We start from the raw sequence: 16,623 nt of genomic DNA on the forward strand, positions 1-16,623 counted from the left end.
GACAGTGACACAGAGCTGCACAGAGCTCTCTTCCTGCCCCTGGCCTTGTCAGCTGTCCCAGGACACCTGGGGCCTTTCTGTCCCCATCCCGGATGTCAGCTTGTCCGCACTAACGGCTTCTCACACATACTAACTCCTTTGACCATACAGCCTGTAGTCAGACTCAGTTGTCTCACCTTGAGTGTCCCCCCAGCCGGTGATGTAGCATAGAGTGCGGTCGGCAACCACATAATTTGGAGGTGGCAGACAAGCTGGAATGACTTTATCCGTGATAGTAGCTGGGCTGAAAGGGAGGCATCATCAAAGGTTACATCAACGACTCTGCAGGAGGCCCCCTCCGCTCAGCTGCAGGGCACCTACAGCCAAGTGTACCCGCCTCAGGGTCCCAGCTTTCCCAGGGCTGGGATCGCTTTACTCCGTTGTCATAGAACAGTATAGAAAACCCTTCATTCTCACAGTGCTCTCCAGTGTCCTATGAGCTGAAGAGTCAATGGTATGGGAGGGGATGTATGTCTGTATACATGTGTGTGTCGATGTGGGAACCAAATGCACACGTGTGCATATGTATATAGAGGACAGAGGTCAATGTCAGATGTCTTCCTCGATTGTTCATTCCCTCAGTTTTGGAGACTCAGAACCTGAGTTCACTGAGTTAGCAAGACTAACTGGCCAATGAGCTCTAGGAATCCTCCTGTCTCTGCCTCGCCCTGCCCCGCCCTGCCCCGCCCTGTCCAGCTCCAGCTCCTAGGCCCCGGTGTTGGGGTTACATGGTGCACACCTTCATGCCAAGCTTTTGACATGATGCTAGGGACTTGAGCTTGGGTTTCCATGCTTGTGTAACAAGCAACTTTATCAACTGAGCCCTATCCTATGGTTTAGGATTTACTATTCGATGTAAAAGGGTGTCATTCTGTGGGTGGACCATCCAGATGCCACCCAGCTACACTAACACCCAAAGATGTCTGGCCAGGACTTCTTATTCCACCATTCTGGGTCCCAGATCTTCTCATCTGATACATCCTAAACCAGTTACAAGAATCTGAGAGATGGCTCAGTGGTTAAGAGCACTGATTGCTCTTCCAGAGGTCCTGAGTTCAAATCCCAGCAACCATTTGGTGGCTCACAACCATCCGTAATGAGATCTGATGCCCTCGTCTGGGGTGTCTGAAGACAGCTACAGTGTACTTATTTATAATAAATAAATAAATCTCAAAAAAAATAAGAATCTGGGCAGACAGTGTACACCAAGAGACTGATTTGGAAGGGAGCTTTTCACAGAGTGTTTTCAAAGAACCTTCAGCTGCATAGACTTTCATGGATTCATGTGCATTCTAACTTTGATTTTTCAGACCCAAAATCTTGGTGTGTTCCAGAGATTAAAATAATAATAATAATAAAAGACTGGAAATGGGAAACACCCTGCTTTCGTTGAGAATTCACACTGTCTCCAGCTTTGCAGTAGACACGTCTTCCCAGAATGAACAAAAAAGACCCAGCTTCTCATAAGGCTGTCATGTATAGGTTCCTTCATGGGACCCCAAAACCTTTGGTCCTCAGTCTGTGGGGTGTGGGGATGCTGTGGTAAAAGCCAAAATCTGTTAGGCTGTCAGGGAGCAGGATCTATTTGCTGAACGACTTGTTTGAGCCCTAGATCACCCTAGAGACTCTAAGGGAACCATGCCGACAGGAGGTCTTGTATGTATTTGCTCATTTTCTGGGATGCAAGGAAAGGTTCTGGGGACATGAGGGACATCACTGATTTATAGAGTAATTCCGCTTCTTACCTTCTAGCTCATCAAAATGTCCCAAGGCGTCACCTCTCTGTTTACAGCCCAGAACCATGGCCCAGTATTGAGACCAGACCTCCCTCCAAACTGGCTGGGCCAGCCCTAGTCACTGCCAAGAATCATCTCCCTGTCATCTGGAAGCCATCAAGTACAGCTAATGTGCTCTGCGTGCCTGTTGCCTGTCCCAAACGTGTATTTCTCAAAATAGCTGACCGTTGGTGAGCTGTGTCCACAGGGATGGACCTGCGTCCAAACATTCCTAACTCCATGGAGCAAGCTTAATTACCTAGTGTCTGGTTTTAAAAGAAATAATACATTTCAGCAGGGAAAATAAGGACAGAGAAAAGGACAGTGAGCCAACTTGTGCTTGTGAATTAATCGTTTCTTGCTTCATTCTCCCCTTTCCTACCTGGGTTTGGTTGCCTGGGTTTTTGCTTTTCTTTTCTTTTTCTTTTTAAATGTATGTGTTTGCCAACAGAGGCCTGAAGAAGGTGTTAGATCACTTTGAGCTGAAATCACAGGTAGTTGTGAACCACTTGATATAGATTCTGGCCTCCAAACTCTAGAGCTCTGAAAAAGCAGCACGCTCTCTTTACTGCTGATCCTGATTTACCTCTCTAGCTCCCGCTCCCGCTATATTTGTGGGATTTTACTCTTGTTGTTTTGGTTTTGGGGCTTTGGCGGGCTTTTTTGGGCACTTTTGTTTATTTGTTTGGTTTTTTTGTTTAGCTAAGGTCTCTCTATATAGCCCTGGCTTTCCTGGAACTCACTATGTAGACCAGGCTAGCCTCAAACTCAGAGAGATCCACCTGCTTCTCTCTCCCAAGAGCTGGAATTAAAGGCATGTGCTACTATGCTGGGCACGTGTTTATAGTTTTTAATAGTGCTTTGATGTAATCAAATAATCTCATTTGAGTCTCTCATTATATTAAGAGGAGTTTTGTCAGCCTGGCGTAACTGATGGAGTAGCTTTGTCAGTGTGAAGTAACTGATGGAGGAGCTTTGTCAGCCCTTAGTAACTGATGGAGGAGCTTTGTCAGCCTGGAGTAACTGATGGATTAGCTGGGTCAGCATGAAGTAACTGATGGAGTAGCTTTGTCAGCATGGAGTAACTGATGGAGGAGCTTTGTCAGTCTGGAGTAGCTGATGGGGGAGCTTTGTCAGCATGGAGTAACTGAAGGAGGAGCTTTGTCAGCATGGAGTAGCTGATGGAGGAGCTTTGTCAGCCTGCAGTAACTGATGGATTAGCTTGGTCAGCATGGAGTAACTGATGGAGGAGCTTTGTCACCCTGGAGTAGCTGATGGGGGAGCTTTGTCAGCATGGAGTAACTGATGGATTAGCTTTGTCAGCATGGAGTAATTGCCAGTGAATTCATATTATTAGCTGGTGGGTATTAGGTAAGGGAGACACGGAGGTAATTCTGCGCCTTATATTTTAATTCTTTCTCTCTATGAGGAAACTGACTCTGGACTCCTTTTTAAGGAATGTGCCTGGGGTATGCAGAACTGGACTGAATCCTGTTTTTGTTTTTTTATGAAATTTACTCCCATTTTTTTCTAAATTCCCATGCTTTTGCTTGCTAGACAGCTCTGCCCATAACACCCTGCCGCGAAGCCGCTGTCTTCACTCAGCTTGGGATGCAAACCCCAGGGCACCCGTACCTCCTTAGCTTCAGCAGGGCAATGTCAGCATTGTTGGGCCCCAAGATCAGTTTGGCTACCGGTATTTCCTGAACGTCTGACCCACGGATGTTTTCTTCATGTGCACCCAGGATAACCTTGTAGAAGTCAGGTCTCGGGGATCTAGAAAAGGAGGTGACACCAGAAGTAAAACACAGTCCAGACCCTTCCCTGGTGCTTCCTGTGCCGTACACATCGCAAGGCCTCCCAACACAGGCAGCCTCCAGAATCTGCCACAAGGGAAAAGATCCTAGATTTGTCTAACCCTGGAATGTTCTTGGCCTTAAGAGGACCAGTGCTTGCCACTGAGCAGCTGTTTCCCCACGCCCAGACCCGTCTCTGTATTTTCAGATTTTCTCTAGAACAGTTTCCCTCTTGTCCAGTTGACCCAGTGACTCTTCTGGGTCCCTGATGTCACCACCATGGAAGGTAGACAGGAAGAGTGGAAGGGGGGGAGGAGGAGGGAGGAGAGGAAGGAGAAGAGGAGGGAGAGGAGGAGAGGAAGAATGAGAGGAGGGAGGGGAGAGGAGGAGGAAGGAAGGGAAAGGAGGAGGAAGGGGAGAAGGGAGGGGAGAGGAGGAGGGAGGGGAGAGGAGGAGGGAGGGGAGGAGGGAGAGGAGGAGGGAGGGGAGAGGAGGGAGGGGAAGAGGGAGGGGAGGAGGGAGGGGAGAGGAGGGAGGGGAGGAGGGAGGGGAGGAGGGAGGGGAGGAGGGAGGGGAGGAGGGAGGGGAGGAGGGAGGGGAGAGGAGGGAGGAAGGGAAGAGGAAGGGGAGAGGAGGAGGGAGGTTGGCCTTGAGAAGAAAGCCTCATGCACGTTACCCATGGAACGTACTTCTCCAAGCAGTGGGCAGCAGTCAGCACCCAGTCTGGGGATATTAAAGTACCACCGCAGAAGTGCTGTCCAGTAAACCTGGCGGACGGAAAACAAGAACTTTCATTTAGGCCAAATGTTTTGTCTCATTCAGTTACACAGAAAGATAAGAAAGACGCATTCATTCAGTCTTTTCCACACTGTTTCTGTTCCCAGCAGAAAGGGCTGCCGGCCAGCCCATGTGCAAGCTGGTAGAGACGCAGTGCCACCTATCCATACCATTCTTAAGATATCTGGGAGAGCCTTGGGTGCCACCTGTCCCCACGGAGCAGAGGCATGAAGTCCTGTATCTGCACTTTGTCCTGTTAGCCCTGGACCCAAACGTGCACCCCCAGCCCATACCTGCCCCTGGGGGTGCCTTCATTTCTTATTGGATAGGGCTTGGCAAACAGTCATCGTCATGTGTCATCCTTTGCCAAACGTGACCCCAATAGCAGTCATGCAAGCTAATGAGGTCACCAACTCCCAACCAGGGTGTAATGGCCAGAATACAAATGCTAATAATAACTTAGGATCAGATCAGAAAAAAAAAAAAAAAAAAAAAAAAAACAGCCAGAAAATAAACCACCGCTCAATTACAGAAGGAATCAAATTCTATTTGGCAGGATCAAATTCTATTTGGCAGGTAAAGATCATACAGCAAGGAGTTATTAAGTAGTTAAGTCATGAAAACACAATTCTGTGCCTGGAGAGATGGCTCAGTAGTTAAGAGCACTGGCTGCTCTTCCAGAAGTCCTGAGTTCAATTCCCAGCAACCACATGGTGGCTCACAACCATCTGTAACGGGATCTGATGCCCTCTTCTGTGTGTCTGAAGACAGTTGCGGTATACTCACATACATGAAATAAATAAATAAATCTTTAAAAAAGAAAGAGAGGATAAAGTACACTGACGGCTCTTCCAGAGGATCCAAGTTCCGTTCCCAGCACATACGTGATGGCTCACAATCATGTAGATCCGGTTCCAAGGAATCCGGTCTCCATGGGCACCAGGCACACACACTGTGCACATTTGTACATGCAGGCAGGCACTCATAAATAAAAATAAATCTTAAAAGCCAACTCAGGAACAGAGGCAGTTCAGCCAACCACGCCCACAACCATTAGTGTCCTGCGGGATCGCCTAGGGCAGGTGGGCAGCAATTGCGCATGCGCAGTGCTATAGACCTGCACTAGGCAAACTGACAAACCAGCCCGTAGTGAGCCTGCTCCACGTGTGTACTTTCTCAGCCAGGCCCAGGGAAAGGGATTTAAGGATTGCAGATGTGCTCCGACACGGGTGGCCCTGCTTCCACAGGCTCGGATGCATCTCTTAAACTAGGGCAGTCGCAAGCTGCCTTGTTTGTGTTTTTGAGAATGCACAAGCAGCCTCTGCGTTAAATTCAAGGGGGTCGCCGTTAAAGGGCACACGGGATTCTCAGCGTCATATTTGTGGAAATGTTCCTTTTGTTTTACAACAGCCGTCGAGTGTATGAACCCCTAAAGCACTTTCCATGTTTTCTGGGGATGTCATCACATCACACAGTTTGTTATATTTACTGGCTTTAATGACAAACAGCCCAGATTTGTTTTGTTTCGTTTTGTTTTTCCTTAAACACCATTTTTGGTCATACCTATTACGACATCTTTTAGAACTTTATGTAGCCATATTTACTCCTTACGTCAGGGGAATAGGAAGGCGGGTGGACAGTGAAGCTCCCAGCGCAGGCTTAGCACAAAAGCTCTCACAGACAGGAGAGAAGTGTTTCTGCAAATCCTTACCTGGTTCTAAGGCTGATTTGCCAGGGCCAGGAGTGAGCGTGGGCCACACAGCCGCCCACCACCCTCCCAGGGCATTTCTTCGGTTCTACCTGAGGTTTCCCACATTCGAAGGATGCTGGTGCTGTGGAGACACAGGAGAAGGTCACATTGTAGCAGATGTACTGGTTCTGCCATACGCTCCTGACGGGCCAGGAGCTGCATTTGTCAGATCCCAGGGTCACGGGCAACCTTTGGAACAGTTCCTCTGGATTTCAAAAGCGGCGGCTGGCAGACAGCACAGAACCCTATCCTCGGAAGGGGCTACAAACGCTAATCATGTAATTAAATTGGTGTAGCGTCGAATTAAAACTAGAGGTTTTTTGGGTGGACTTAGATGGGTAAAGGTGGTTATTTCCAACTGTTGCTCAGCCTCGATATAATATACTCGGAACGACAGGCCTTGATTGTCAACACCATCTGTGTGGCAGAGCCAGCCTGCAGCCCGTGAGAGTCTCAGGACAGCTAGGAATGTGGCCCAGCACATCTGTACATGTCAGCACCACACTGCAAGGTCAAAATTCCTGAACTGTGGAAGGTCTTCTGAAGGCCATAGCCTTCATATCCCCTTGGAAGACAGTAAGATAGATAGATAGATAGATAGATAGATAGATAGATAGATAGATAGATAGAGATTCTTGTGAGCCTGTGAAGGTTGTGTGTCTGTCTGTGTCTGTCTATGTAGACAGCAAGTGCAACTATCCTCTGGCCAGTTTTACCTTCCCTTTGCTGGGTTCAGCACAGACCTGACCCTGCCCTGCCCTGCCCTGCCCTGCCCTGCCCTGCCCTGCCCTGCTGACCATCCCAAACACTATAATCAACCACTAACAATCAATCCACATGCCCCACTGCCTGCCTCCTTTCCGCTTACCTCCTGTATGTGTTCGCTCTCACCAACTAGCCCGCCACTGTCCTAGAGAGTAGCGTTTGTATCCGATCTTTGGTGCTTCCCACTAACAGAGATGCAGGGGATATTCAAAAATGCTTCCTTGTGGCCTACAGCCCCAGAGTCTCCAGAAAAGGTAAGCATTATTCATGGCATCCCTAGGAGAAATTCCTTCCATCTTAGTCATGCAGAGAGTCCACACTCTGAAGTAGCTGGAACCCCGAGAAACCACTCAAGGAGGGTTTTTCAAAGAGAACTGTGTGTAGAAGCCTGCCTGTTCCCCTTCCCTCTCCTCCCTCCCCTGCTCCGCCCAAGAGCCACCTACATACTACTAACCACTGTCCCCCAAATACTGGGGACACAGCCCCTAAGAGCTTTGCAAGCTAAGCCCCTCCCTCCAGTCCCTGGCATCCCCTCCCCCAGACTAAGTCCACAAGGACAAGCTGTGACAGCCAAGTTGGTGAGCGCGGAGCAGAAGTGGCCTCCCTTTGCAGACACAGCCATCGACTTGACTTGACGTCCCACTGTCAAAAACCACTATCAACCTTCCTTTCCTAGATCCAAGTCCCTTCTTCCCCAAAGAGTCAGATTCCCTATGAAGGAACCTGATAGACACGCTATCTCTAAGTTAGGTGGCCAGTACATAGGAGGGGGAGGAGATAGATGACTAACAGAAAGTGTGTGTGTGTGTGTGTGTGTGTGTGTGTGTGTGTGTGTTCTCCCTTCTCTGGCGCCAAAAAGGAAAATCCCTGTGGTGCTTTAAATGGGAATCGTTCCTCATGGGCTCAGGGATGTGAACACTGGATCCCCAGGGTAGGTGGTGAAACCTTTTGAGATATGGAATCTTGCTGAAGGAAGTACCTCACCAGGGCAAGGCTTTGAGAGTTTATAACCTCAGCCCAGTTCCCTCTCTGCCTCTCTGGGAATCCCTTGATGGGATAGATTTTGCTATTCCGCTTCAGTCTCTGCCAGTGTGGAACCCTAGCTCCTTGGAACAGTAAGCCATTAGTGCTTCCTTAAGCTGCTTTTGGCCTTCGGCATTTTATTGCAGCTGCAACAAAGTAGCTAATACATCCTATTCCAGCGGCTCTGAACATGTTTTACAAGCATCTCCAGTCAGCTGGGTAACAGTCATCAGAAGCCTCCCAGAACCAATTAGTTCCTGTCTACACTGTGAGGATCTGGTGTTAAGTTTAGTTGATCTGGGGCAAGGACAATAAGGCTCCAGATGTCCATATGAAAGAGGGCTCAGGGTGAGAGGCAGTCATTTTCTCCTCAGAGGCCCTCCACTCAGTCTGTCTGTGGTGGTTGGTTGTTTTGTGTAAGTCCTGGTGAAGAAGACCGTAACTCCATTTATCAGAAAGTAGTTTCCTTGCCAAAAAGAAAAGAAAGAAAGAAGGGGGAAAGGGGGGATGGGAAAGAGGGAGAAACTTACCACATAGGGGGATGTCACAATAGTCATAAAGTTTTCTCGGATTTGTTGTGTAGCACCAAGGACCATTCACATCTCCATCTGGGTTTCGACAGTACTGAAAAGAGACAGGCATTTGGGAGGAGCACCCCCCCCCCCATGGAGCGGGGACCAGATGTAGAGAGGTAGACCTTCATACAGGACGGAAGAGAGCTCTGTCTGCATCTTTATGGTTAGTTAATTTAAGGAGTTTATAAAGCCTCAGTTGCAGAATGCCCATGGTCCTGTCTCCTCTCAAAGCAAGTTCCAATTAGAAAGCCACTCCCTGGGCCAGATGTGGGAGAGCCAGCCATCAGGGATTGTGGCCATTACTGACTATCTTGTCATTGGTTGGCTTCAGTAATCTGGTGCCCCAGGAAGCCGTAAAATGTTTGCACCCTCCATGGGTCAAGACAGAAGGTCAGCAGTGTTTTCCCTGATGCTGTGATACAAATGTGGTCTCTGCCCCAAGGTCCCTCCTAAAGCCTGTGGCACCCAGAGCGACAAGAGCATCTTCTGTTCTTGTTAAGTGACCCAGAGCTTCTAGAGGAGCCCAGGGTGCGAGGTGGAGGGTGTTCAGCAGCACGTACTGCGCGCATGCGCACAAAGCAATAGCCTGTTAGCCCTATCCTCTGACCCCCGCAGGAGGAAGAGAGCCTGATGATTGCACTGCCCCAAAGGGTGATACTACAAATAACCACATCAACACATCAAAGCTTCCAATTTTAAAAAAAGATTCCAAGAGATTCCTGGGAGTATTGGAGAGTGCCCAGGGAGGGCAGGACTCTCCTCTCTCCACACTCCTCCACACGCGTGTCTGCCACATACATCTCTTCACAATAGTGACACCAGAAGTCTATTCCCAGACAGTGTCAGAAAGGTCAACTGCAGGACACCCAGCTGTGGCCTCGGCTTTGCCCCCTCCATACCCCAACATACTTCAGCCCCCCCCCTTTTTTTTCCCTCAACACCAAAGATCAGTCCTGGCAGGTAGGTCGGTGTAACCCCAGACTAAATCTATCCAAGGGTTGATCAGGGAAACATATCACAGAATTCAAGCCACGGTAGCTTACGTTCTTTTCCAGACCGGCCTGTGGGTTTGTCTTTGGGGTGAAGATGCTGTGTCTGTGGGGTTCCTGGGCAGCCCATCCCTGGCAGGGGGTGCCAGTTGCAGTGACGGATATTTTGCCCCGATATTCTTTACCATTCCCATACATGCAGTCTAAAGGAAAGGAAGAGAGAGGTTATGTGCCCCTGGGTAGTCAAATACAGCATAATTATATCAATGTTGGTTTGCTCTGATACAGTGGTTCTCAACCCTCCTAATGCTGTGACCCTTTAATACAGTTCCTCATGTTGTGGTGACCCCTAACCATAGATTATTTTCATCGCTACTTCATAACTGTAATTTTGCTGCTGCTATGAGTTGTAAAGCAAATATCTGATATGCAGGATGACTGATGTATGACTCCTGTAGAACGGGCCATTTGATCCCAAAGGGATCACACAGGTTGAGAACCACTGCTCTGTTAGTTACTGTTGGGTTGCTCTCTAGTGGCAGACGCAGTGACCCAGCCCTCCAACGCTGAGGGCTTGACCAGGAGCAAGAGTTGCCGCCTGGTTCTGGAAGTGGTGTTTACAGGCTTGGAAATGACCCCAACTTAGGTAGGATGTTTTTGAAGAGGAACTGAGCCTGGGACATAGGAAAGCCCAGTTTTACAATGGTGTGAATAGTCACAAGACACGGAGGGCTTGCAGGGAGCCTGGGAAAACTGTTCACCCACCTTCTATAAACAACCCCCTCCCTGCCTGCCCCAAGATAGGGCTGAGGCTCCTTCTATGCAGCAAATTCTCAGCCCACACGCGTGCCCCATGCAGTGTGGGAGCTTCTGCAACAGTAACACTTCCTCCTCTGTGTTCAGTGACCACAAGTGCCCACATATGTCTGGCCACCAGCTTCCTACCTGTCTCAGGGGTACCCGGCACACTTGGTATTTCGGGGACTGTGGGTGATTCCGCAACACTCCCTCCTGTCTCTGAGCACCGCTTCAGGTTGCAGTATTCCCACCTGACGCTTGGGTCAGTGGTGAAGCACCAGGGGCCCTTAGGGTCACCGTCCGGGTTCCTGCAGTAGTTCATCTCCAAGCCACTGTAAAGCCCAAAGCAGTGTGGTCAGCAGTGGTGGAAGGATTCAGCCCCTTCTCAATTTTGTTTACAATAAAAGTGTTAGCAATGTGCCTTTGAAACTTCCCACAGAGGGTATTATTAAAAATGCATAGTCACAAATGGTCCTCTTAACCAAAACTGAGACAATGTAAATATGTTTACAATGTATTATAATACATTGTACTATATATAACATAGTATATATATATAAAATATAGTCTATATAATAGATAATATATAACATAGTATATAATATATAACATATATATTATAACATATATATATATATATTGTATACATTTAAAAGCAAGCATCATAATATTTTCTTTTGACACTCTGACAAATACATTTCCCCAATTTAGATCTTGAAATGTAATTCTAGATTTTAAAAAACAACTGTGAATATATTAATATCTTTCTAGATATCACTACATGAGAATATTTAAACTGAAACTAAAAATGTTACTCAAAGAAATCAATAGCTTATAAAAAGAAGAGTCCCCTAGCCTTGTCTGTTCTTAACGTAGTGAAAATTCTAAACACTTATAGTAAATGGAAATTGTGAAAGTTGATGTCACTGTAAATATAGTAAGGGTTGATTTGCATTTGAAAGATTCACAAAAGTTGGTCTGGAAAATGAGTTCTCGGGGCAGGATGTCATTTCTATAGGATACAGTCCTGGCCAGGAACCTTTTGTCTTAGATCCATCCTCTGCCTGCGGAAGCCAGATTCAGACAGTAGAGGATGAGATAAAGAAGTTGGAAGAGCTAGGGGAGATGACAAAGTCTTCTGGGGGGCTCCAAAGGGCCTGAAATGTTGTGGGGATCCAAAAACCACATCAAATGAGGATACTGAGGAACAATGGAGAATCCAACCCTCTTGTCCCCCAACTCCACTCAAACATGTTGTCCCAAACTCCCAGAATCCTCAGTCCTGCCATCAACCCAGAGTCATCATGACCTATATCTCGGTGGGAACTGGAACCCAGCCCCATCTGGAGACTCTGCAGACAAGTGACTTTGTCTCAAGCCTGTGCCCACAGCTACAGGAAACCAATCAATGGGATGGATCCCAAGGCACGAGATATGTGAGCAGACACCTACTTTCTTTTAGTTGAGATACACTGTATTTCTGGGGTTGTGGGTTTGAATCTGAAGTGTCTCCCACAGGCTCATGTTGTAAACTTTTGGTCCTCAGTGCTGTATGATTAACTTCAGCAGACAGAGCCCACCTAGGAGGAGGAGGTCACCAGGACCAGTCCATAATACAATGTTATACATAATACATTATCATCTGTGACCACTTCCTGTCCCCTGATCTGTCTGCTGCTATGTGTACAACACGCTCCAGCACTGTGGTATTCTGCCCAGGCACATGAAGTCACATGATCATAGATTGACCTCTCTGAAAGCATGAGCCAGGAATAAAGTTTTCCTGTCTTAGTTGTGCCTGTCTGGTATTTTGGTCGCAGTTTATTTCATCCGAAGTACTTTAGCATCTCTCCTCAATATAAAAGAATTCCCACTGAATGTGCACTTTTATGTATTCTTTCCTTGATATAAAATTTCTGAGCTCCTTTCATTGCATGGTTGAACCAAAAAGTATTAATTCACACTTTTCTATTGATGATCATTAGCATTGTTGAGTCTTGGCTATCATAAGTAAGTGAATATTCTTCATGATAGACTTCATAAATAAGCAAATCTATGAGCAATTTTCTTTAAAAAAGAAAAGTATTTACCCAGGTGGGGTGGCTTGTTCCCCCGGTTCCAACACTCAGGAAACAGAAGCAGGTGGGTGTCTGTGAGTTCTAGGCTAGGTCTAGGCCAGCCCAAGGTACATTGCTAATTCTAGGCTAGATGGCAACTTTGTCAGACCTGTCTTTCCCTCTTGACCTGGGTTCAGCGGAGCTAACTCGGGTAGCCATGTTTGCTTAGAAAGCTCCCTTGCCCACTGAGCCATCTCGTCAGCCCTGCTATGTATATTCTGAATGATTTCTTGGTGGAATAGTGATTCTATTTCATGAGGTAAATATTCAGGAGTAGAATTGCAGATTTATAGGGTAAACACATGTCTGTTTAACCTTACGAGAGGCCATGGGTGGATTTCCAGAGTGGTTGTGGTTTTTATACTTAAGCAAATATGTGTGCTGATCCCACATCAATTACTTAACCACCAGTTTGTTTGGTTTTTCTAAGTTTATTTTTGTTTTATTTGTATTAGTGTTTGCCTTCAGGTCAGTATCCTATATGCATGCATTGCCTACAGAAACCAGAAAGGGGACTGCAGCCACATCAAGTGTGAGTCAACATGTGGCTACTGGGAACTGAACGTAGGACCACTGAAAAAGCAGAGATAGCTCTTAAGAACTGAGCTATCTCTCCAGCCTGCCACCTACTATTTAAATACCTTGGATTTACAGTAACTGTGACAGTTCAGATATTTTGATGGTGAGTTTATCTTTTAATTAATGAATTATTCTGCATATGTATAAATGAATTATTTTGTGTATGCATACCTGCATATATCATATATCACATATCACATACCACATATATAAATATTACATATGCAGGTAAGGGTGATGGCAGTCAGTCGTCTCCTCTCATATGGCTGTTTTAGCAAAAACATCCTCTCATAAGACGGTTTTCAGACAAACATCACATGATGCAACTGAGTCTCCAAAGAATCCAAAATTTTCCACTTCGCACATCTTTCTCCATGCCCTACTCAGCCCTTACTCCTGTCTTTTTACGAGTAGCCACGCCTACTCTGTGCCCGATGGGTCTCTCTGTAGTTATCATTCTTGGTTCTTTTATGGTCTACGATGCTAAACTTTCTCAGTGTTTCTCAGGCTATTGGCCATTTGTGTATCTTTCCATGAGAAATACCAATTTGTATCTGTTACTGTTTTTATGATATGGGGGGAATGGGAGAATGTATATATATGTGTGTGTGTGTGTGTGTGTGTATATGTATATCATATATATGTATATATGTGTAAATGTATATAAATTGTATATGTGTATATAAATGTATATATGTATACATGCAGATATATGTGTGCATCTATCTATATATACATATATATATACTTGAGGCATCTGTCGCACATATGGATTGAGAGTAATTTTTCTCCCAGTCTCTAGTCTCCGATATCTGTTTTTTCAACAGTGGCATTTGTGAAGTTTCCATTTTATAAAAGCAAAACTTGTCTTTTTTTAAAAATATTTTGCTTAAAAGATTTGCCTTTCCCTGGATTATGAAAATACTTTCCTCTCTTCTCCCCCCAGAAGTTTCACATTTCAGCTTTAGGTATAGCGTCTGCACTGGGGTCTAACAGCTACAGCGAATCTAGTGTGGTGTCTGAAGTGTGAGTCGGGAACGCACACTTTGGGTTGGCTGGGATTGGGGTTTGGGTTGGCGGGGTTGGCGGGCTGTTTACACAGCGTCTGCTATTCCTTTACTGCTCTGGGGAAAGGTGCTCTTTAAGCATCCAGCTGCTTTGCTGCCTGCATGGAAACGTGGGTTTGGTTTCTGGACTGTCCCGATTTCCTGTCTGCGCCCCTTCCTGCTGTCTCGGGACACGCGATGATCTTGTCTGGGGGCCTCACCAAGTAGTTTATGGTTTTTATAGCATTGCTGATGATGTGTATAACGTTATGGCTCGGTTGCACGTAGCTAGTTTAGACTTGCCTGCTGACCTCATGTGTGCCTGGCACTCTTTGAACATGTAAACTCACTCAGTCATGATGGCCATCTGTGTCCATTGGTCGTGTGCCTGTGAGCCGGGATGCCTGTGCTTCTTTTCAGAACGCGGGGCCCTCTCTTCTGTCTTTTGTTCTTTTCCTCCCTCTCTCGTTCCCTTTCTCCTTTGTCCCTCCCTTTGTTTCCTCTCTCCCTCACAACCTCGGTCTCTTCTTTCCTTCCTATCTTTCTCCTTTTCTTCCTAATTTGCTTTTCCTTCCTTTCCTCTGTTGCCCCTTCCTTCATTCCTTCTTTTCCTCCTGCCTTTCTTCCCTCTTCCTCCTTCTCTTCTTTCCCTCCATTCCTCCTTTCTTGTTTCCCTCCCTCCTTCCCTCCCTCCTGTTCTCCTTTCCCCTCCTTCCTCTCCTCCCTCTCTCCTTCCTCCCTCTCCTCCTCCCTCCTTAATTAACTCTCTCGCTGTCTTCCATTTTCTTATTACAATGACTCCCGACATCCTCTCTGGCAGCTCCTGCCCCTGGAGAGCACTGTGCTTCTGGCTCGTAAGGCTTCCCAGGTGAGGTGACTGAAGGGACTGGAGCTGCAGATGCCACTAGAAATATTAGCTTGGGAGGCAAACACAAAACTCCACGCCTGTGGTTTGCACTGGGATGACCCAGCCCAATGCTAAGAGCCAACATCATCGTTAGCACAGGGACGTGGTGGTACTAGCTCTAAGCCTCATGGTGACTTGTTCTCACAAGGGTTTCACCAATGGGACCTTACCACCACCACAGATCCCCCTTGCTTCTACAAAATTTCTCAGGAAAGGGACCCAGTTAATGGCTTCTCTCCTTCAGGCCCATTTCTCAAAAGCCAAGTTCTTCCCCATGTGGTAAGTAATCTCAGAGAAATTTGGTTCAGACAAGTTAGCCTAAAGCACAGGGCCCATGGAAACCTAAGCTAGGTATTGATCCTCTCATAGTTAAAATCAAAGACATACGTACGCATCTGGGAAGTTCTCTGGGGTCTTCAAATGACTGTGTGGGGTCATAGCTACCCAGGACTGGCACTTCTTCCCTGTGATGGTAGTGGATGACGTGCCCCGATAGCTCTGCCCATTGCCCTGGTAGCATTCCTGGACCACAGGCGTTTGCTCCGGTAGAACTGAAATCAAAGCAGAAGAAAATAAGACAAGATCTGGAGCAAGCCAACTTGAGCACTAATTATGACACATGTAGTAAAGCAGTCTGGAAAATTTCAGTGTGTGTGTGTGTGTGTGTGTGTGTGTGTGTGTACATGTGTGTGTACACACATGCACATGTGTGTGTATGTATGTGCATATATGTGTATTATGTGTGTAGTACACCATTTATAGTGTTGTACCACATATTGAAAAAAAAAAGCCCTTGGAAGATGCATAAAATTGGCCAGAATGTTGATAACTGGAAATGTCATTATGTACAAGTTATTTTTATGAATTACTAGCTGATGTTTATTAGAACAAGAGGCCAGGCTGCCCCATAAGGAGGGTACCAGGCAGGATGGGGCCAGACCTAACACTCTGCATACTTTCCTAGCCTCTCTTTGGTCATAGGATACCAATGCCTTGAGCTTCTAGAATGAGGCAGAGGTGATCCTGCCTCTAGGACACAAGAAAGGCCATTGATTCTCAGAGACACTAGCCGTTGGGATTATGAAATAGTCTTGGTCAGTTGTGACTGGATTAGCTGTGGTGGAGACAACTAATATATAAAGGGAGAATTTCAGCAGAGGCACAAAGTTCAAAAAATAAGAACAAAATAGAAATTCAAGGAGTGAAACGCATAGCATCAGAGATGAAGAAATCCTTCAAGGGATTGATCAGCGGATGACACAGTTAAGCGAACAGCCAGTGAGCTAGCTTAAAAGTACTTGGGTAGGGCTGGGAAGATGGCTCAGCGGTTAAGAGCACTGACTGCTCTTCTGAAGGTCCTGAGTTCAAATCCCAGAAACCACATGGTGGCTCACAACCATATGTAATGAGATCTGACGCCCCCTTCTGGTGTGTCTAAGGACAGCTACAGTGTACTTATATATAATATATAAATAAATCTTTAAAAAAAAAAAAAGTACTTGGGCAATGGGTTCCACATGACACAAAAGGAAAGGATGGATAGCGGCCAGGAGACCGCAGACAGAACAAGTACCTTAATGATGGACTTAAAGCCAACCATGCACAATTATGTTAATGTAAATGTCTCAGTTAGAAGGCTACTGAGACACATCACACAAACACTGATGTAGGCAGAGCTGCAGAGTCT

The 16,623-nt window shown here is 46.5% G+C and overlaps 1 protein-coding gene across 1 annotated transcript in view; it reads right to left on the reverse strand.

The window, feature by feature from the left end:
- Plg (plasminogen) overlaps positions 1-16,623 on the reverse strand; it is a 41,514-nt gene that overhangs the window by 4,969 nt on the left and 19,922 nt on the right. The window contains exons 10-17 of the mRNA XM_052169732.1: positions 15,328-15,487; positions 10,435-10,619; positions 9,544-9,692; positions 8,456-8,549; positions 6,099-6,219; positions 4,300-4,377; positions 3,450-3,590; positions 177-283 (exon numbers count right to left, since the gene is read on the reverse strand). Of these exons, the coding sequence (XP_052025692.1) occupies positions 177-283; positions 3,450-3,590; positions 4,300-4,377; positions 6,099-6,219; positions 8,456-8,549; positions 9,544-9,692; positions 10,435-10,619; positions 15,328-15,487 (1,035 nt within the window). The remainder of the gene's footprint in view (positions 1-176; positions 284-3,449; positions 3,591-4,299; positions 4,378-6,098; positions 6,220-8,455; positions 8,550-9,543; positions 9,693-10,434; positions 10,620-15,327; positions 15,488-16,623) is intronic.

The sequence above is a fragment of the Apodemus sylvaticus genome, chromosome 23 (assembly GCF_947179515.1).
Source record: "Apodemus sylvaticus chromosome 23, mApoSyl1.1, whole genome shotgun sequence".
Classification (NCBI taxonomy): Eukaryota; Metazoa; Chordata; class Mammalia; order Rodentia; family Muridae; genus Apodemus; species Apodemus sylvaticus.